This window comes from Epinephelus fuscoguttatus, linkage group LG14 (assembly GCF_011397635.1).
Source record: "Epinephelus fuscoguttatus linkage group LG14, E.fuscoguttatus.final_Chr_v1".
NCBI lineage: Eukaryota > Metazoa > Chordata > Actinopteri > Perciformes > Serranidae > Epinephelus > Epinephelus fuscoguttatus.
This window is the reverse complement of record NC_064765.1, coordinates 23,942,186-23,965,644: the sequence shown is the minus strand read 5'-3', so window position 1 is coordinate 23,965,644 and position 23,459 is coordinate 23,942,186. Positions and strand designations below refer to the sequence as shown.

The following is a 23,459-nucleotide window of genomic DNA, read 5'->3' as shown; positions in this document are numbered from 1 at the left end:
ATATAATTTGAAAGATATGTAAAGGAGCATTCCCTGTAAACCCTCCAGGGGTTTGAAGTGTGCGCTGTCAGTTGGGTGCTGGGCCAGTGCCTTTCTCATTAGCAAAGCCCTGTTTTGACTGCAGGCTTACATGCATTAAATACAACAAGCATCCCCCTATGGAATTAAACACACACAATTCTCCCTAACTTCTATCTCTTAGTAAGACTTCCATCTGGTGGCTTGTATGTGTAAGCACAGCACTGACATCTCCAGCATTTTAGTGCCTTCATCTCTTTGTCCGTAAAACCCTTGAAAGACGTCACTGTTTACTGGCCCGCTGTATTGTACAAGTAGGGGGTGTTATGGAAAACAGTAAGTCCTCATACATCTGGGGAGTAAACAGTACAGAGCGAGGGCCGATCGGTAAATGTCGGTTATGTAAGAGCTCGGCCCCACCAGCGGTGAAACCTGGCATCGCTTGGTGAAGAGAGCAGACAGGTTAAGACTTCAGCTCGGCGTGGCCTGTGGTATTATCATGGATGTAGAGTGTGCGACTTCATTACATGGTCTGATTTATTGTGTTTGTATTTCAGATGTATGTGTTCTATATATGAGTGGCCTGCTTATTCTGTTGACAGGATTGACCGGAAGAAGGACAAGGCAGAGAGGAAGATCCTGGACAGCCAGGAGAGGGCTTTCTGGGACGTCCATCGGCCAGTGGTGAGTCAAGGCCAAAGTCATGGCAAAAGGACAGGAAAGGAAATGAGGGTCAGATGCTGCAACAGTGTAAAAATGGAAATTAACACAGAAGAAAGAAAGAAAAGAAGAACTGTTATGTAGGTAGACAATTTTAGCATTTAAAGCCTGAAAACAGCAGATTCAGCGACACACACTGTTCAGCTTAGAGCTCTGTTTTGTTGTCAGTAGCAGAATCAGATTTGGTGCCAGTCACTTTGCATACAAGCCTTTTGTGAACGTGGCATTGCTGAATAGAGAAACAGCATCATATTGTGTGAGGAGGACGGGCGCAGACAATGCATGCCGGAGAAACACTGTTATCTGACCCAGAAACACGCTCTGTCTCCTGTCGCCTCCCACAGCCAGGCTGTGTCAACACCACAGAGATGGACATCCGCAAGTGCCGGAGAGAGAGGAACCCACACAGGGTAAAAAAGGTGAGGAGAGGAGACGATGGAGGTAGCTTTCCAAACCTTGGTGTGATTGTTATCTCAGCAAAAGTTTTTAGCAAAGCTTTGCAATAGATGACCTCAGTAGTTTAAAAATAATGAAGTCCATTACCAAGTTCACCACGACTGATGGGCAGAGCAGTTCTTTTCAATGTACTGACTCAATAGAATCCGTTTATTCAAAAGATTCACTCAAAAGATTCAATCACCGAAATGTTAAGTGCTTCACCAGAGCTCCGACTGCACGTAGCCCCGCTCACTGAAATGAAACATGGCTGAATGTTTATTTCAGCTCGCAAACCAGTGAACTGAAAATGGAGAATTTAGTTCGCAGACCGAAAGCTGAAGTCCTACTCTATAATGCAGAGGTAAGGGACTTGAGTCACATGATTTGACTCAAGTCCCACCTGAGTTGCAAATTTAAGGACTTGAGACTTGCTTGACCAACACTGATGAAAGACTCAACTTGACTTTGATTTGAGACAGATGACTTAAAAGGACCAGTTTTTTATATTTGATATTTGTATTTTTCTAGATATTGAGATCAGCATCTTGTTTTTAAAATATGACGACGCATAAATCGCAGTGGGGGAGGACCCGCCGGCTGATATTCATCTCCATGCTATGAGCTCTCCAACCTCTTGTTCACAGTGCTTTGCAACCAGCGACACATTCTGAGTGCCTGGCCGTTTTCCTCTTAAATTGTACGAGGTTTTGATACTGCAACAGTGCGTAATGACTGTTCCTGCCTGCTGTGATAGAAGCTGGATCCATGAAATGTTTTTGAATTATAGAACGACTTAGATGATTATCAAAATAGTAGCAAATTTATTTTCTGCCAATTAAATAGTTGACTCATAGTTCCAGTTGTATCTTATTTGTAAACTAACTGAAGCTGTCAGATAAATGTAGTGGAGTAGAGGTAGTAGTAAATTCAGTTGGATTCTTCCACTGGGTGCAGTTTAAGTCATATTATCTTTATGAGTTTGTGAGTATGACTTGACTTGTGACTTGCTTGACCTGACCTGACTTGCTTAATTTTACCACAGTGACTTGGAACTTGCTTAAGAGTTGAAGGTTATGATTTAAGATTTATTTGCTATTATGTACAGCACATTATTTGGACACTGACACGACACTGAATTATAAACTAAAAAATCCGGTGCTACTTCCTACTTAGAGACATGAGGGAGAGGGAAGAGGGGCGGGTTTGAGCGACTTGTGCTCACTGTATAATACATATAGTAACTGACTGAGAGTTCAACTGTGCTAAGAAATGAAAAGATGATTTAAGGAAGTGATTCGCTTCAGTTCATGTTTACCCACAAGATTTGTTCTTTTGAACAACGTGTTCGCAGACGACACAACACTACTCACCAGTCCCTAAGGATTTTTTTTTTCACCAGTCATTAAAACCTTTAATTCAATTGTTTTTTTTTTCATTTAGCCACTCCATTACTTTTTTATGTCAGTTTGATCTCTCTCAGTGTTTCAAAGCCTTTTCCTGTGTTCACTATTTTTTATTCAAAATGAAGAAAAATCAGAACGCATTTTTTTGCTTACTCATAAAAACATTTGTATTTGTATAAAGTTTTGTTATATTTCTAAAATATTTGAATAAGAAATAATATAAAATGAAAAATATGTCACCCTCATTTTTGTTAAATTATATAATATTTGTCTTTTTTTAAAAGTGTATTTATTTTTTAAATTTTAGTATTGAATCCCACAAAATGCCAAAAAAAATCTAAATGTGTTTTTGGTATTGTAATAAGACTTTTTAATTAAAAATAGCTTATTTAAATAATAGATAATAATTTATAAAATAATTTTGAGAAAAAAATAATTCTGATTAAAAAAAGTATATATAGAAGATGAAATGACATCGTCTGTATATATGTTTTTTTATTTTATTTATTTATTTTTTTTTTTTTTACAAAAAGTAGACATTTTATAATACATATAAAACATAGAATTATTTACAGAACATGTATAAATACTGACCTTTTCCCTGCGAGGGATCAATAATTACTAAGTACTACAAATATCTGTGGGAAAAGCAATCAAAAAACAAAAGATTCAACCATTTCTACAAATTCAAACCCACCATGTGCGATCTGTGTGTAACTGTAGAATATAGACTCCCATTGAGTTGTTAAAACCTCCCCAATTCCCAGACACAATCCTGCGGCCACGATGATGTCAATAGAAGCTACAGCCCTGCTCCCACAGCTATTACCTGACATTAATCAAACCACAATATCTAGTCCCTGATCTGTCATAGTTGATCAAAACAACAACAACAGCAGCAAAACAAAACAACATGTTTCTCCTCTCGTCTTCCCCAGTCAGTCTATGGGGTCCCAGATGATGGCCAGAGCCAGCCGAGTCCTGTCCACATCAGCTCCCAGCCATCCAGGAAGCCCACCAAAGAGGACGTTCAGAAGGAGGTAACTCGCAGTGTGACAGTCTTCTCCTTAGGTCATTACCAGCAGTCTGCCTCACCCATCCATCATAACGACAGACGGGGACGCAGACTGATGAGCTGTGACCTTATTTAGCTTCCTCATTATTCTCTCCCCCTCTCCATCAGATTACCTTCTTGAACATCCAGCTGGACAGACACTGTATGAAGGTTTCCAAAGTGGCCGACAGTCTGATGTGCTACACAGAGCAGTTCATGGAATATGACCCCTTCGTGTCGGCCACAGAGCCTTCCAACCCCTGGATCAGTGATGACACTTCCTTCTGGGACTTGGAGGCAAGGTGAGGTTGTAGGGGTCATGTCGGGATGTGGGCTGAGAGTTTACAGAAGGCTGATGTTGCTTTAAACCAACACAGAGGTCAGGTGGAGTGAAAAGGTCTCGGTGCTGATGAACTTTTGTTCCTGAATTAGAGGGGGTCTGTCTGTTTCTATCTCATCTCAAATGAGAACTAATGCTGGCGTTCCCAAAGGTTCACTCTGCTCTGATATTCTGGCCTCTGCTCTCTGTACACCATGCAGAAAAATGACCTATTTTATTCTTTTCTTCTCTAATCTGTTTTATTCGGAGCAGTCGTGACCCCAGCCAGCAGCGTGTGAAGAAATGGGGCTTCTCTCTGGAGGAGGCGCTCAAAGATCCGGCAGGACGAGACCAGTTCCTGAAGTTCCTCGAGTCAGAGTTCAGCTCAGAGAATCTGCGGTGAGGCCGTCAAGACTTTCTAAATTTGATATGATCAATTTTTTTTATACCAGCAGTGGATCAGGTGATTACTTGCATGATGCAGTTGCCGTGGATACACTGACCAATCAATAATAGAAAAAAATTCTATGACTTTTTTGGACTTTTTTAATGACATACTGTAGTATAAATTTATATTGACATTTTGATGACACACTATACACACTGTGGGAAAGACTATACTATGAATTAATATGATATTTTAAATGTTTTTATTATTATTGTTATTATTAATATTATTATTATTATTTTATAAGATTTTTTTATAACATACTATTCTATTATGCTTTTTAGGACTTTTTATATAACAAACTATAGAATGTATTTTTAATTACTTTTTTATGACACACTATACTATGACTTTTTAAAGACATTTTTATGACATATATTTTTTAGGACTGTTTTTTTAAATAACAAATTACACCGTGGCTTTTATATAAAATACTTTACTATGATAAAGACTGGTTTTTTTTTAGGACTTTTTATATGACAAACAATACTATGACTTTTTTTAGGACTTTTTTATGACACACTGCACTATGAGTTTTTACAATATTTTTATCATTTTTTAATGTCATCATGTAGTTGAGAGTTTTAGAATTTCAGAAACAGCTCGTGTCAGCTCTTTACTGTTAGTAGAGTGTAGACCTGGCTTACCTCAGCATCACTTTGCTGCTTTTAAATATTACAAAGGTAAGGTTACAGATTATGTAAGCCTTGTTTTGCAATCTCGACAGAATTAGTATTTGGTCTAGCCATGACCTGAACAAGCAGTGATTTTCTCTTCCTTGAACCCAGATTTGACACGTCAATACGGTCTTGTTAAATGCGTTCAAGGTTCACTGTTACACTGGAAATTAATGTCAATTGGTGACAAATTTTATGCACATTCCAAGAGCATAGAAATAGTCAGAATCAATGCATTATTGAGATGGACAATGAAATTCTTTCTGAATATTTAGGGGTACTTGTACCCTCTAAAGTTCATAATGATTGCACCACAGCTCCACTACATTGAACAGGGAGAACTTGTGATTGTTTTAGTTGCTTTGCTGATTATGGTTTTACACAGACAACCTTGTGTAAGGATTTGTTACGAAATATTTGATGCAACAGTATAAAAAAAATAGCTTTACTTCCACCTGCTACTGTACACTGTTAAAATTCTGCTTACATGTTTGCATCATGCAGTACTGATAAATAATACATAAAATTATATAATACTGAATACTACTAATTAGTATTTTTATTACCACTGACACACATAAATTACATACGCAAGTAAAAATTTGAATGGTGCTTTTTTACATTGTGGTGTTGCTACTTCCAGGTAATTAAGTATGAATACTTCTTCTATCATTACATAGAAACACATGTGTTAACATATTATAAAAAATATTAATATTTAATCAGTATTCATATTAACTCAGTACTCACATTAAATGGCATTGTCAGTATACCAGTTAATGTAACACGCAGCTGAACTGCCAATTTTTTATACACTGTATCTTATATTATTGGGAAGTTGGTATTGATTAGATGTGATGCTGTTGTAGGTTCTGGTTAGCAGTGCAGGATCTGAAGCGGCGGCCGCTCCAGGAAGTGTCCTCCAGGGCGCAGGAGATCTGGCAGGAGTTTCTGGCCGAGGGAGCGCCGAGCTCCATCAACCTGGACTCTCACAGCTACGAGCGCACCAGCCAGAACCTCAAAGACCCCGGCCGATACAGCTACGAGGACGCTCAGGTGAACTGTTCTTCCTCATGGATGAATTCACATGACTATAGATGTTCACGCACGCATGACCACACGCTCACACAAGTCTGAATAAATACCAGGCACATACGGTGCCAACACCCCTGCACCTGCACACATAGATACAACCAATACGTCTCTATTTCTGCATAAAAATTGCGTAAGTGGGACATAAAAAGTGCTGAGACTGTCGCCTTCATAAAGACAAAATAATGAATTAATTATTTCATGTACGTATTAGCTCTATTTTCTAAGTATAAAAGGTCCTTTCACTGAGTTCAGATGGGTTTCCTCTCCACTACATCCCTGTTTACAACACACTCTCATACTACAGCCATTTATTTCCTCTTCCATCCACTTGCCCACAGAAACACTGAACCCTTCCACCCCACTCATGTTACACAAGTGATTGAAAGAGAGGGCACGGAGGAACAGAAAGAGAGAGGAGAGAAGAAGAATGACGGCGTGTGTTTGTGCCAGGGCCTAATGAGGCGAGTAATGCCATGAATAGGTTGTTCACCATGGATTCCTCTGGTTCAAAGTGGGCTGGTGATGTGTGACGTGGAACGCCTCTCACTGGCAGGACATTACTCAGCTCTGTCTCACGGGACTCTGACGTTCATGCCAGCACGCTCGGTGTGCATCACCGATCCTGAATCACACATGCATGCGCTGCATTACCATAATCCGACCTCCTTTATTTCTCTGCACTTTATTTGTTCACTCCCTTTTTCTACCTGGCCAACACACACTCATCAGTTTTTCTGTGTGTTGCAGGAGCACATATTCAAGCTAATGAAAAGTGACAGCTATGCACGCTTTTTGCGATCCAACATCTACCAAGACCTCCTGTTAGCCAGAAAGAAGGTGAGTTGCACGCACTGACCCCTACCTCACCTCTTCTTTTTGCAAAAGTTTGTCTCTCGTTGCATTTTTCATGTTGGTTTGATTCTTCTTATGATTTAAAAGACATTCCAGGTTCATATGTGTTGTATGTATGTAGTCAGTAATTAGACATAGGGCACTATTTTAATCCAGGGTTCCCACAGTCTTGAAATTCTTAGAAAACTTTATAAATTAGAAAAACTATTTTCTTTGGCTAAGCCTTAAAATATGTTCATTAAAATCCCAAAACATGTCTAACGTTAAACAAAATAAGTTCCTTGTATTATTAATTCAAAATCTAGTGCTGCATTCTTTGACCACTGAAGCATTACTAGTATCATGTGATACACAGAGACCAGACCAGCAGTGCATCATTGCCAAAGCCACACCTCCTTTTCAGGGAAAGAAACGCGCTGTCACATAAGGAGAGAAACAGGAACATGTTGTTCAGTCAGGAACACTTTAGTCAAAGAAAACTTTATTTCCATTTGCAGTATTATATTTGGCGGTATGGCTCTGTTCTGGGGCCTCTCTGTCTTTCCTAGGCCTACACAGAAAGCCTCTTCAACGCGCCTACGTGGAATCCCTTAAGGCAGAGAGAGCACACCTCTCTGCCCTTCCACGCGCCTATCTTGAAAACCTTGGGCTCTAGTTTCCCGGCATGGCGCAGGGTGGCAGAGCTAGTTTCGAGGCGCGCTCAGTTTGGTAGTTTGGCAGACCGAGGTGCACTGAGATGGGTGTGGCGGCGCAGCAGGGGGAGGTGTTGACAGATCCAGTAACAGTTTAGTGCCAAAAGGCTTCGCTGAAGGTGCGCTAAAAGCTCGCCAGCTGAAACCAGGTCTACTGTCGGCGCGGGCGGAGCGCAGCCAGTGTAGGTGGAAGTTTGGCTGACCGGCGGACAGTGCGCACACGCCACCAAAACCTGCGCTGTGCCCCTGCCTAGCCCGGTCTGCGAAACTAGAGCCCCTTAATGCAGAGAGCACACCCATCTGCCCTTCCATGTGCAAATGAGGAAAGCCTGAGGCAGAGAGGGCGAACCTCCCTGCCCTTCATTGCGCTTACATGGAAAGCCTAAGGCAGGGAGAGCAGCAGCAAAGACCCCCCAGGAACAGAACATTGCAGCATCAACGACAAACAGAAATGATATTGATAAATCAGACACAGCATGAAAAGGAGGAGCTGGGGCGGAGGCGGGTTGCAAAGTGGCTTGCAGAGGAAGCAGCAACAGTAAGCAGGCCAGAAAAGTTTAAATAAGGCACAGTTACTACTGATAGATAGCTAATGTTTCAGCAAAATCCACCACTGTATTGGGTCATTGATCCACTTGGACAGGGGGAAGACCAATGGAACACGATGACGATCAACCTTAATTTATTAAAGCGTCGCTCAGGCTAAGGCAAGTTTGCAAAACAATTATCAGACATGTCTATAAAAAATGTGTTTCTTTGCAAGAAATAATTGGGGGCAGCTGTGGCTCAGAGGTAAGGCAGGTTGTTCAATCCCCAGCTCCTCCAGTTTAACATGTCGAAGCATCCTTGGGCAAGATACTGAACCCCAAATTGCTCCCAAAGGCTGTTCCATTGGTGTGTGAGTGTGTGTGATTGGTTAGTAGCAGGTGGCACCATGTATGGTAGCCTTGGCCACCAGTGTGTGAATGAAGTGTAGAAAGCCCTTTAAGTGGTCAGCAGACTAGAAAGGGCAGTCCTTTTACCAAATAAATGGATGTTTGATTTTCTGTCCACAAAAGGGGCGTGGCTTTGATGTTTTGCCAAGTGACAATATGTGCCGGTCTGGTCTAATGGCACATGCAGCTAGTCGGTGGCATGAATGAACGAGCAAGGAAATTAACAAGTGCTGCTAGTTTATGTATCTGCAAATGCATGGGAAGTGCATGTTTAATAATGAATGGCTGTATCGCTGTGTAGACCTACCCATGTTTAACTACTAACTGTGCTCTACTTATTTACTTACCTTTGGTACTTTAAGCATATTTTGATGCTGACACTTGTGGTATTGCTACTTTTTAAAGAAAAAAATCCGAATACTTTTTCCACCACTACTGATCAGGGTTTCGTATTTGCACTTGAGGGTAATGTGATCACACTTACACACCACAGAGGTGGGTCATTTTAATGACATTTGGCAGCTCCTAACACTGTCTGACACTCTGCAGTGTGATACTGTCATGGGACTACTAACAGAGCTCCCAAAAGGCAAAACAACTGTGCACAAGATGCAGGTGCAAGGAAACTGCTAAATTATGTAAAATGCCAAGGGAACAGTCCTGGAAAAAAAAAAAAAAAAAAAGGAAACATGACATCATATGCCAAGCACAGTCAACCTGCTGTGTAAAAGAGGAGCAGCAGTCATGCTGTAAATAGAAATAAGCAACAGACAGTATAGTGATATGACAGAGAGCACAGAGGTTGACAGACGCAGCCTAATGTTGTCAGAGAAATGGTGACTTTATTTTGCTGTCAGTGTACTCTCTAAATAAACATTTAGCTGTTACTGTGTAATATGGAGCGTTTTGAAGCAAATCACAGCTGCCTCTGTTCATGCTAGCCTTTCTGCCCTTTCCCGTTTGGACACTGCTCCTCCTGCTGGCCTGTCACTGACCCCACTCCATTTCCTAAAAAAAAAAAAAACTCCCACCTTGTCCTCGGCCCTCATTTTTTGCAATGCTTGGCCCCTTTTCTCCTCACTAACTACATCACCCCCACCTCCCTGACCCCCCGACAACACCCGTACCTGACCCAAACACTCACCCTGCTTCCCCCCCTCCCAAAACAGCAGCCAGCAGACACTGAACAGGGCCGCCGCACCTCCTTGGAGAAGTTCACCCGCAGTGTGGTAAGTCCTTTGTAGCTGGGGCTGTTCATATCACAAACCACACTGGCTGGCTCACTATCAGTGGCTTTTTGCAGTTACATCCATATTACACTCTGTTATGGCTCTTCATACCTGTTATAGGATGATAACATGCTAGTCAAATGAAGCATTTTAGATTAGAAAACACATGAATTATGAAGCGCTCGTACCCGCAGCGTCTCATGTGTTTTCCTTTCTAATTAACCTTCTAGGGCAAGTCGTTGACGGGAAAGCGCCTGACAGGCCTGATGCAGTCATCCTGACACAGCCTGTGCCGGAGGAGCTCAGCCAGACCCTGTTGGAGGGGTGACCGCCACACAGGGGCCAGGGCGGGGGCGCAGACAGTGGAGCTGGGCTGGACAGGGCTGCTGTGGAGGCTCTCACACACTGCTCCGAGGACTGCTGCCGTTCTGGTAGTGCAGCACTGGGCCTGCCGGGGTGAACGCCCCAAACGGAACCACTGAGGGAAAAGACAATGCTGACAAGGGGAACCTCAGCCAGCCAACACACCACATGGCATGCAGCATACAGTATAAGCACATTCAGACTAGGGCTGCCCTCTTTTCATCACTTAGTCGGCGAACTGGTCGTCAGGCTGTTTGTCGACTAAGCTGATCGGTTTTCATTTTGTTTTCTAGACGTGTTTATTATTGGATGTTGAAAGCACATCTGTGGTGTTGATAAAAAACTACATTTAAAAGCTATTTGCCACCACATTTGCAATGAATTGACTATTGGTGTAGCTGTGGCGTCAACACAGACAACAACCGACAGTATTTTGCATTTATCTCGACTCACAAGGCAGCCAGCAATAAACAAAGTGTGAGACCACTTTTTTTTTTTTTTTTTTTTTTTTTTTTTAGAAATATATCCTTTTTATATCCTTAAAATTTCTATTATTATATTATAAAGCACATGACATGTCAGTTAAACAGTGAGCATAGTTTTGGCGGTAATGAATACGATTTTTTTTCTCCCATGAGTTATAGTTAACGTCTACAAAAAAAGGTACAACTGTCCATGCTTCATTACATTCCAAAATCTGGCATAAGGGCTTAATGTAGCATTCATACTGCACCGTTGCATGTTTCATCTAAATGTCTTTGTTGAGGTTTTTTTCCCCTACAACAGTTCTTTGTAATGAGACTTGTGGCAAAGATTAATTTAATCCAGTTGGCAAATTGGTTCATTGAACTCCTGGGCTGCAAGTTCCAAATTAGTCCATTAAAAAAGTCTGTGTGAGTAACTGAGAAGCTTAAATACAAACATGACCCATAGTCCCAGTTTTAGTGTGCACAGTCTCAGTGAAATAGCATCCACCTGCTTTTTGGACTATAATGTAGGTTTTAAAGTTTCCAGTGCCATGGGTCCATCTAGTGGTGGTTAAACCACAGGACCAGTAACAGAGTGTTACAGACTGTATTAAACTGTGCTCACCAGGACATCATGATGTCAAAACTATAACTTGTTCTCTGATCCTGGAGATATTACAAGGCCTGCAGCCCAATACGGGATCATTTGTGTTTTGTTGCTTTTTTTACTGCATGGATATCTCATCTTTTGGTTTGTCGAAACAATTAAACCTGCCCACTTTTGTATGGCAAAATGTACTCTCCAGCTAATGATCGTCATGTGTTTTAATGACTGTGGGGGAAATGGTGCATGTTATTGGACCATAATGGCATCGGAGGAAGATGGTTTGACTCTCTGAAGACGGCACAGCCCTGAACTGGCACGACACTCCTCAGTGTTTGGACATCAGAAGCTCTGACATGCAACTGGGAACAACATTTGTCCCGTCACGGGCGCAGCACACTGAACATTAAGGCCTCTGTGCTCCACTGTGGCATCAAACCTCTTCTACAGACAGAAAGTGCTCAGACTGAGGAGGTTTTAGTCTCACAGCGCCCCCGTGAGGCCAGTGACTGCACACAGTGACAGACCACACTGCTGAATGAGTGAATCACCTATTATTTTCTATTAGAGTTGTTGCAATGCACTGTACAGGTCATATTAATAATATCATAAACCAATAACCTCTTGATTATAAGGTAGAGAGAGATGCTTAACTCGAGTTGATGTACCAAATGTTACTCTCAGCACAAACACAATGACACTATGTACAGGGTGCATTGTAGATGTAAATTGGCTAAATGTCATTATCCAAAAAGCACACTTTATTATGATATGGGCACATTACTATGCATGTAACATATTCAGGGCATTTTGTGCTTTTAGTTTCTCAATCAGCAAGATTACTACTGGCACTCTAAAACACTCAAGCACCTGCTATCTATTCATGGGTACCAAATAATAAAAAAAAACTCTGGACCTGTCTCTCCTGTGACTCTGCTGTTATTTGATGTCTATATCAGGTGTATCACAATCCAGGGCTGCAGATATATTACAGTGTGTGTTTTATTCTGACATTTTCTCTGTGTTCACCTCCATGAAGTCACTGTTGTTGTACATGACGGTATAGTAGTACTCATCAGTAGCAAACAGTATTAGGTTTAGCAGGTGGTCCATACCAGCAGCTCTGTGGGGCTGTAAGTATGAGCTAGATGCTTACATGAACATGTTTGCAATAACAATGCTGACACAATCATAGTTTAGCATGTTAGCATTAAACACTGAACACACACCACAGCTGAGGTGGGTGGGAATGTCATTATGTTTGCAGGTATTTTCAGGGCTGTAATCACTTAACATTGGGGATGCCTTTTGTGACACAACCCTCCATGGGTGGGTCTGAGGGGAATTACCCCTAGGTGTAATTGTCAGAAACTTATCAGCTAAACTGACCATTATAAAAACAACCTTTGAAACAAAATGTTTCAAACTGTAGAATAGGAGATTTTAATTTTTGATGACTCAGCACAAATTTGAAGAGCATATACTGTAGGTAAGGGCCACACACAGCAAAGTGCACACACTTTGATTGTTTTATTACATGCTATGCTATGCTATGCTATGCTACTCTTTATATCTTTTTTATTACATGCATATTTCTATGACATCTGACTTTTCAGTTACTTTTCACATTGTTAACAATATACGATATATTTGACATAACTTTTATGATTTTCAATGACTGACATTATTTTTTATCACATACTATGATATTTTTTTGACTGATTTTGACATTGTTTTGGCATGCTATGAAATTTTTGGACAATATACTATGACTGTTTTTTACATACTTAACTATAACTTTTTTGACATCTATACTATGATATGTTTTCATATGATTTTTTTCATGATTTTGGACGACATTCTATGACTTTTTTTCATGATTTTGGACGACATACTATACTATGACTTTTCATGATTTGGGACGACATGCTATACTATCACTTTCTTTGATGATTTTGAACGACATCCTACACTATGACTTTCTTTCATGACTTGGGATGACATACCATACTACGACTTTTTTCATGATCATGGACGACATGCTATATTATGACTTTTTTTCATGGTTTTGGACGACATACTATACTATGACTTTTTTTCATGATTTGGGACGACATGCTATACTATGACTTTTTTTCAGGATTTTGGACGACATACTATACTATGACTTTTTTTCATGATCATGGACGACATGCTATATTATGACTTTTTTTCATGGTTTTGGACGACATACTATACTACAACTTTTTTTCATGATCATGGATGACATGCTATATTATGACTTTTTTTCATGGTTTTGGACGACATACTATACTATGACGTTTTTTCAAGGTTTTGGACGACATGCTATATTATGACTTTTTTTTCATGATTTTGGACGACATACTATGTTATGACTTTTTTTCATGGTTTTGGACGACATGCTATACTATGACTTTTTTCATGGTTTTGGACGACATACTATACTATGACGTTTTTTCAAGGTTTTGGACGACATGCTATATTATGACTTTTTTTTCATGATTTTGGACGACATGCTATGTTATGACTTTTTTTCATGGTTTTGGACGACATACTATACTATGACGTTTTTTCATGATTTGGGACGACATACTATACTATGACTTTTTGTCATGGTTTTGAACGACATGCTATATTATGACTTTTTTTCCATGATTTTGGACGACATGCTATGTTATGACTTTTTTTCATGGTTTTGGACGACATGCTATACTATGACGTTTTTCATGATTTTGGACGACATACTATACTATGACTTTTCATGATTTGGGACGACATGCTATACTATCACTTTCTTTGATGATTTTGAACGACATCCTACACTATGACTTTCTTTCATGACTTGGGATGACATACCATACTATGACTTTTTTCATGATTTTGGACGACATACTATACTATGACTTTTTTTCACGGTTTTGAACAACATGCTATACTATGACTTTTTTTTCAGGATTTTGGACGACATACTATACTACGACTTTTTTCATGATCATGGATGACATGCTATATTATGACTTTTTTTCATGGTTTTGGACGACATACTATACTATGACTTTTTTTCATGATTTGGGACGACATGCTATACTATGACTTTTTTTCAGGATTTTGGACGACATACTATACTATGACTTTTTTTCATGATCATGGACGACATGCTATATTATGACTTTTTTTCATGGTTTTGGACGACATACTATACTACGACTTTTTTTCATGATCATGGATGACATGCTATATTATGACTTTTTTTCATGGTTTTGGATGACATACTATACTATGACGTTTTTTCAAGGTTTTGGATGACATGCTATATTATGACTTTTTTTCATGGTTTTGGACGACATACTATACTACGACTTTTTTTCATGATCATGAATGACATGCTATATTATGACTTTTTTTCATGGTTTTGGACGACATGCTATACTATGACTTTTTTTCAGGATTTTGGACGACATACTATGTTATGACTTTTTTTCATGGTTTTGGACGACATGCTATACTATGACTTTTTTTCATGGTTTTGGACGACATGCTATACTATGACTTTTTTCATGATTTTGGATGACATACTATACTATGACGTTTTTTCAAGGTTTTGGATGACATGCTATATTATGACTTTTTTTCATGGTTTTGGACGACATACTATACTACGACTTTTTTTCATGATCATGAATGACATGCTATATTATGACTTTTTTTCATGGTTTTGGACGACATGCAATATTATGACTTTTTTTCATGTTTTTGGATGACATACTATGTTATGACTTTTTTTCATGGTTTTGGACGACATGCTATACTATGACTTTTTTCATGGTTTTGGACGACATGCTATACTATGACTTTTTTCATGGTTTTGGACGACATACTATGTTATGACTTTTTTTCATGATTTTGGACGACATGCTATGTTATGACTTTTTTTCATGGTTTTGGACGACATGCTATACTATGACTTTTTTCATGATTTTGGACGACATACTATACTATGACTTTTTTTCATGGTTTTGGACGACATGCTATACTATGACTTTTTTCATGATTTTGGACGACATACTATACTATGACTTTTTTTCATGGTTTTGGACGACATGCTATATTATGACTTTTTTTCATGGTTTTGGACGACATGTTATACTATGACGTTTTTTCATGATTTGGGACGACATACTATACTATGACTTTTCATGATTTGGGACGACATGCTATACTATCACTTTCTTTGATGATTTTGAACGACATCCTACACTATGACTTTCTTTCATGACTTGGGATGACATACCATACTACGACTTTTTTCATGATCATGGACGACATGCTATATTATGACTTTTTTTCATGGTTTTGGACGACATACTATACTATGACTTTTTTTCATGATTTGGGACGACATGCTATACTATGACTTTTTTTCAGGATTTTGGACGACATACTATACTATGACTTTTTTTCATGATCATGGACGACATGCTATATTATGACTTTTTTTCATGGTTTTGGACGACATACTATACTACAACTTTTTTTCATGATCATGGATGACATGCTATATTATGACTTTTTTTCATGGTTTTGGAGACATACTATACTATGACGTTTTTTCAAGGTTTTGACGTCATGCTATATTATGACTTTTTTTTCATGATTTTGGACGACATACTATGTTATGACTTTTTTTCATGGTTTTGGACGACATGCTATACTATGACTTTTTTCATGGTTTTGGACGACATACTATACTATGACGTTTTTTCAAGGTTTTGGACGACATGCTATATTATGACTTTTTTTTCATGATTTTGGACTACATGATATACTATGACTTTTTCATGGTTTTGGACGACATACTATACTATGACGTTTTTTCATGATTTTGGACGACATGCTATACTATGACCTTTTGTCATGGTTTTGTACGACATGCTATATTATGACTTTTTTTCCATGATTTTGGACGACATGCTATGTTATGACTTTTTTTCATGGTTTTGGACGACATGCTATACTATGACGTTTTTCATGATTTTGGACGACATACTATACTATGACTTTTCATGATTTGGGACGACATGCTATACTATCACTTTCTTTGATGATTTTGAACGACATCCTACACTATGACTTTCTTTCATGACTTGGGATGACATACCATACTATGACTTTTTTCATGATTTTGGACGACATACTATACTATGACTTTTTTTCACGGTTTTGAACAACATGCTATACTATGACTTTTTTTTCAGGATTTTGGACGACATACTATACTACGACTTTTTTCATGATCATGGATGACATGCTATATTATGACTTTTTTTCATGGTTTTGGACGACATACTATACTATGACTTTTTTTCATGATTTGGGACGACATGCTATAATATGACTTTTTGTCAGGATTTTGGACATACTATACTATGACTTTTTCATGATCATGGACGACATGCTATATTATGACTTTTTTTCATGGTTTTGGACGACATACTATACTACGACTTTTTTTCATGATCATGGATGACATGCTATATTATGACTTTTTTTCATGGTTTTGGACGACATACTATACTATGACGTTTTTTCAAGGTTTTGGATGACATGCTATATTATGACTTTTTTTCATGGTTTTGGATGACATACTATACTATGACGTTTTTTCAAGGTTTTGGATGACATGCTATATTATGACTTTTTTTCATGGTTTTGGATGACATACTATACTATGACGTTTTTTCAAGGTTTTGGATGACATGCTATATTATGACTTTTTTTCATGGTTTTGGACGACATACTATACTACGACTTTTTTTCATGATCATGAATGACATGCTATATTATGACTTTTTTTCATGGTTTTGGACGACATGCTATACTATGACTTTTTTTCAGGATTTTGGACGACATACTATGTTATGACTTTTTTTCATGGTTTTGGACGACATGCTATACTATGACTTTTTTTCATGGTTTTGGACGACATGCTATACTATGACTTTTTTCATGATTTTGGATGACATACTATACTATGACGTTTTTTCAAGGTTTTGGATGACATGCTATATTATGACTTTTTTTCATGGTTTTGGACGACATACTATACTACGACTTTTTTTCATGATCATGAATGACATGCTATATTATGACTTTTTTTCATGGTTTTGGACGACATGCAATATTATGACTTTTTTTCATGGTTTTGGATGACATACTATGTTATGACTTTTTTTCATGGTTTTGGACGACATGCTATACTATGACTTTTTTTCATGGTTTTGGACGACATGCTATACTATGACTTTTTTCATGGTTTTGGACGACATACTATGTTATGACTTTTTTTCATGATTTTGGACGACATGCTATGTTATGACTTTTTTTCATGGTTTTGGACGACATGCTATACTATGACTTTTTTCATGATTTTGGACGACATACTATACTATGACTTTTTTTCATGGTTTTGGACGACATGCTATACTATGACTTTTTTCATGATTTTGGACGACATACTATACTATGACTTTTTTTCATGGTTTTGGACGACATGCTATACTATGACGTTTTTTCATGATTTGGGACGACATACTATACTATGACTTTTTTTCATGGTTTTGAACGACATGCTATATTATGACTTTTTTTCCATGATTTTGGACGACATGCTATGTTATGACTTTTTTTCATGGTTTTGGACGACATGCTATACTATGACTTTTTTTCATGATTTTGGACGACATACTATACTATGACTTTTTTTCATGATTTTGGACGACATGCTATACTATGACTTTTTTTCATGGTTATGGACGACATACTATACTATGACTTTTTTGCATGGTTTTGGACGACATGCTATACTATGACGTTTTTTCATGATTTGGGACGACATACTATACTATGAGTTTTTTTCATGGTTATGGATGACATACTATATTATGACTTTTTTCATGGTTTGGGAGGACATACTATACTATGACGTTTTTTTCATGATTTGGGACGACATGCTATGACTTTTTTTCATGGTCGTGGATGACATACTATACTATGACTTTTTTTCACGGTTTTGAACAACATGCTATACTATGACTGTTTTCATGGTTTTGGACGACATACTATGACTTTTTTTTATGATTTGGGACGACATGCTATACTATGACTTTTTTTCATGGTTGTGGATGACATACTATACTATGACTTTTTTTCACGGTTGTGAACGACATGCTATACTATGACTTTTTTCATGGTTTTGGACGACATACTACACTATGCCTTTTTTATGGTTTTGGACGACATACTATACTATGACTTTTTCCATGGTTTAGGATGACATACTGTAGTATGAATTTTTTTCATGATTTTGGATGACATACTATACTATGACTTTTTTTCATGGTTTTGAACGACTTGCCATACCATGAGTTTTTTTCATGATTTTGGACGACATGCTATATTATGACTTTTTTTCATGATATTGGACAACATACTATATTATGACTTTTTTTCATGATATTGGACGACATACTATACTATGACTTTTTTTTCACTGTTCTGAACGACATGCTATAGTATTACTTTTTTCATGGTTTTGGATGACATACTATGCTATGACTTTTTCCATGGTTTTGGACGACATGCTATACTATGACATTTTTTCATGATTTTGGACGACATACTACACTATGATGTTTTTTGATGGATTTGGACAACATGCTACATTATGACTTTTTTCATGGTTTTGGACGACATACCATACTATGACTTTATTTCATAGTTTTGGACTACATACTATACTATGAATTTTTTTCATGATTTTGGATGAGATACTATATTATGACATTTTTTCATGGTTTTGCGCGACATGCTATACTATGACTTTTTTTCATGATTTTGGACGAGATGCTATACTATGACTTTTTTCATGGGTTTGGAAGATATACTATGTTATGAAATTTTTTCATCGTTTTGGACGACATACTATACTATGACATTTTTTCATGATTTGGTACGGCTTACTTTACTATCACTTTTTTCATGACTTTGGAGAAGATACTATAGCATGACATTTTTTCCACACACAGCATTGTTCGACTTTTTTGAGACACTACACTATATCTTTTTTAACATACTATACTTTGACATCATTTGACATAGTATACTGCCTTTTTTTTAAATTCTATACTATGATATTTTGTGACATTTTATAGTGTGATATTAGTTGACATACTTCACTATGTTTTTTTTTTATATACTACAGTATGATAATTTTTTGACATACTATATTACAATATGTTTTGACATACTATACTGTAATTTTTTTTTTTTTTTAAGATTATTTTTGTGGGCTTTTTGCCTTTAATGGACAAGACAGTGTGGTGAATGGGGAGACAGAGAGAAAGTGGGGACTGACATGCAGCAAAGGGTCGCAGGCCGGACTCGAACCCGCGACCGCTGCGGCGAGGCAATGCCTCTGTATATGGGGCGCCGGCACTAATTTGAAATACTGTACTATCATATTTTTTTTGACATAATATACTTTGATATACTTTATTATGATCATTTTTGGACACACTTTACTATATTTTATGACACAATATACTATATTTTTGACATACTATATTTTGTGACCTACTATACCATGAATTTGTTTGACATGCTATCCTATGATATTTTTCCACATACTATGCTAAGATATTCTTTTGACATAGTATACTGTGACTTTTTTCCCCAAACTATACTATTACTTTTGTTTGACCCAATATACTGATATTTTTTGACATACTGTACTATGACAAGTTTTGACACACTATACTACGATATTTTTTGACATACTATACTATGATTTTGAATGAATTTTTCGACAAATATACTATCACATTTTTGACATATTATGATAGTTATGACATATGATATTTGGACTTTTTATTACTCTTCAATGACCTTGTTAATGATATACTTAACTTCCATAGTTCTTATGTAATTCTATACTGTGACTTTATCTTATATTTTTATGACATTCTACACATGGCATTTTTTGTGATATACTACTGTATTTCCTGGAGTAAATATTTGCCTAAATCACTGGAGTCAATTATTTTTAAGCTTCTTCTTTAAACCTACAGTTAACACAGAAAATATACCTATTGCAGTCAGACACTGTTGCTTATATATGTCTTCAACCAACTTGTGATTTTTCAAGGAGCAGCTACCGATCAATAAGAGCTCCCTGTGCTGGAGAGTCTACGTGTCATCTTGTTCCTATTTAGAGTCCCAAGCTACCTCTGCTCTCACAAACTCAAGTGTTTTTTTCCCCCTCTCCGTCTGTTCACAGAGTCTGAGGGTCACTCCAACCTATCGATCCAGTCTAGGATTCTTCTGCTTATCAGCTGCCTTCTCAAAACGACCCCCGGTCTCCCTCAGAAAAACCTCATCCAGCATTAACATTCATTCTTTATTCTTTTTCTTTATTTTTTCAGAACAATAAAAATAGTTTAACAAACAAAGACTTCTTCATTCTCTCCATTTCGACTCGTATTTACAGCTGAAGAGGAAACAAACGCTCAGTCATGTCCATTTCATCTCCTCTTGGCTCCGTTCCCACCCCGATTCCTCCCTCTACACCCCCGGCAGGCTTTGACAAGAGAGTACCAGGGCCTATTGCTGTGTCTTTGACGAGGTATACAGGCTATTCAATGATTGGTGACACACAGTTCAAAGCAGACATCACTGACTTTTGCATTTAAGAGCTTCTCCTTTTGTTCAGAACTGCACCACACTAGGCCTGTTCATATACGGTAGGTAACATTAAGCAGGTTATGATTGATGACACATGCTTTCACTTACTGGCATGACTTTGGAAGATAAAAGACACAATGACCCATTTAACTGTGGAAACACCACATAACTGATACAAGAGAAGAAGACAAGATAATTGAGAAGTCTCAGATCCATTCTTTGTCCAGAGGAGATAAACTGTTGTGTGGAGGGTCCCTGAGGGAAGCGAAGAAAGATGGTTTGAATGCACAAGCACTTAACGCGAGTTACACCAGACACATAGGATTTATGGTTAGCTTCAAAAACGGAGCGGCTATTATTACATTGCAGCGATACTGAATAATCACATGGAAGGACACAGACCTCTTACATAGTATGTGCAACCTATGGACCTCAAAGGCTTTTTGATACAGTACTGCAAGCACCTTCTAAATGTCATAAAGCAATTAGGCCCTCTAAAGCACTCAACGGAAATGTCACATAACTTGGATTTACAGTTTTCATTTCTCACTAAGTATGTGGGTCTGAGCAGAGTTATGCCTGTCTACAAACAATATTGTTCTCAAATGCATCTGAGATGATTCTCACTGCTGTCACTGTCTGCTGAGACGGTAGGTTTCAAACGGAAAGCGGAGAGGTTTTGCACGGCGAGAGTGACACCAGGCAAAAATCAGCAGAGACCAGACGAAGTTGAAGCTTGTTATTGCGATGTCTTGCTATAGCATAAGACTGCAACATCCCGAATCCCTACAGGGAGCTGATTATGATGGGATCCACGTGTGGCGTTATTGTCCCTCCTTGCCAACTGAATACAATCACATGAATCAGGGCTGAGTGGCTGAACAATCAACAGCAGAGGAAATGAAAAGATGCCTGAGTAGTTGTGGCTATTGTGCACCTGATCAGGACAGAGGTATCAATACAGTCTGAACAAACCCAAGAAGTCATACTAATCAAACCTTAAAGAGTTCAAAACATAGAAATATCATACAACAGAGAAAAGATGAAAATAAAAGAGCTATATTACTGCAACGCATTTGAGTCAGAGTGAGATCACAGAGGCCCAGGAAATAGAGAGCGAAAACAGACAGAGGGACAGAGGCAGAAAGATAAAAACCTTTGCGTCCGTGTCAGCATATTAATACAGTAGTCCAGAGGTCTGCATGTAATAGTGGTGGATTTGAGCACCGTGTCTATGGCTGGGGGTCAGGGGGTCACTGGTCCAATCGGGTTGGAGGGTCATGGCTGTCAGAGCTGGTTTCCAGTGCAGAGCGGCAGGCTGGCACAGTGATGAGGATAATGACGTCCTAGTGTCACATCGGATCACACGGCAGACACACAGTCACAGAGCAGGAGTGGGCAGGCTGGGCCGCGGGGGCCCCAAATGCACCCGTCGGGCACAAACAGTCCAAAGGCCTGGCCTTTAGTGTTCCCATAGCTCAGTGGAGTTCCAGCACAGTGCAGAAAGGATGAAATGAAGCTGGATCTACTCACATTTCAAATGTTCAGAAGGGATCAATACATATCGTCAAGGGAGCAGTTGCTTCAATTAAGCCACATGGCCTGTAGAAGTGGTGGATGTCTGTTCATCCGTTTCAGTCAGTTATTTCAGGCCCAAATCAGAAGGGACATGAAGGCTCATTAGTTTTCAGAGTTAAATCCTCTTCTTCACTGGTCACCCCCACCTCTGGGCCACATGCCAATGTGTTGAGTGCTCCTACAGTATAGGACAGACAATATGGATTAGATTCACACTTAATATGTCTCGACAACAGTCTACAGCCATGTTAGCAGCTCTGTGAGGCTGTCCTTAGACACAAAGGTCCTTTGAGCTACATGCTAACGTCAACATGCTAACATGTTCACAATGACAATGCTAACATGCTGATGTTTAGCAGGTATAATGTTTACCATGTTCATCATCATCATAGTGTTAGTCTGATAACATTTGCCAGTTATGACAAAACACAGAGTGCAGCTTGATCCTGGAACATAATTTTCACAAGTATCAAAATGTACCCCAAAATAATGTGTTATTATTTTAATTATATTATATTATATTTGGCACCATTCGACACTAAATTTCAGCACAACAATAAACCTTGAACACATCTGAGAATGCTCAGACGATCAAGGTCTGGCTCTGGAGGAGAGGGAATCACTGCTTGCTGGGGTTGTGGCTAGGCCTGATACTCGTTTAACTGAGACTTTAAATCATAGGTTCCAAAATTTGTGACGTTATTTTTGCAATATTTAAAAACTGAAAATTAAAGTAGCACTAGGGTGACAGGGCCACACTCTAGATTTAAATAACTGATGTAAGCTTTCAGCTGTCTCTCAAAGTCTC

General features: G+C 38.4%; 2 protein-coding genes across 6 annotated transcripts in view; one reads left to right on the top strand and one right to left on the bottom strand.

Annotated features, from left to right (window-relative positions):
- Positions 1-12,227, top strand: part of LOC125901132 (regulator of G-protein signaling 6-like) — a 63,190-nt gene extending 50,963 nt beyond the window's left edge. For 4 of the 5 annotated variants that reach the window (XM_049596549.1, XM_049596547.1, XM_049596546.1 and 1 more), the window contains 9 exons: positions 621-702; positions 1,083-1,157; positions 3,518-3,619; positions 3,763-3,935; positions 4,226-4,351; positions 5,947-6,133; positions 6,920-7,009; positions 9,821-9,880; positions 10,111-12,227. In XM_049596549.1, the coding sequence (XP_049452506.1) occupies positions 621-702; positions 1,083-1,157; positions 3,518-3,619; positions 3,763-3,935; positions 4,226-4,351; positions 5,947-6,133; positions 6,920-7,009; positions 9,821-9,880; positions 10,111-10,161 (946 nt within the window). In that variant the 3' untranslated portion in view covers positions 10,162-12,227. The remainder of the gene's footprint in view (positions 1-620; positions 703-1,082; positions 1,158-3,517; positions 3,620-3,762; positions 3,936-4,225; positions 4,352-5,946; positions 6,134-6,919; positions 7,010-9,820; positions 9,881-10,110) is intronic. The other variant, XM_049596548.1, reaches the window with a different exon arrangement.
- Positions 12,228-20,841: 8,614 nt separating this feature from the next.
- The window catches only part of LOC125901341 (zinc finger protein DPF3-like), a 29,247-nt gene continuing 26,629 nt past the window's right edge, over positions 20,842-23,459 (bottom strand). Inside the window, exon 11 of the mRNA XM_049596997.1 lies at positions 20,842-22,829. The gene's annotated coding sequence lies outside the window, so the exon portion shown is untranslated. The remainder of the gene's footprint in view (positions 22,830-23,459) is intronic.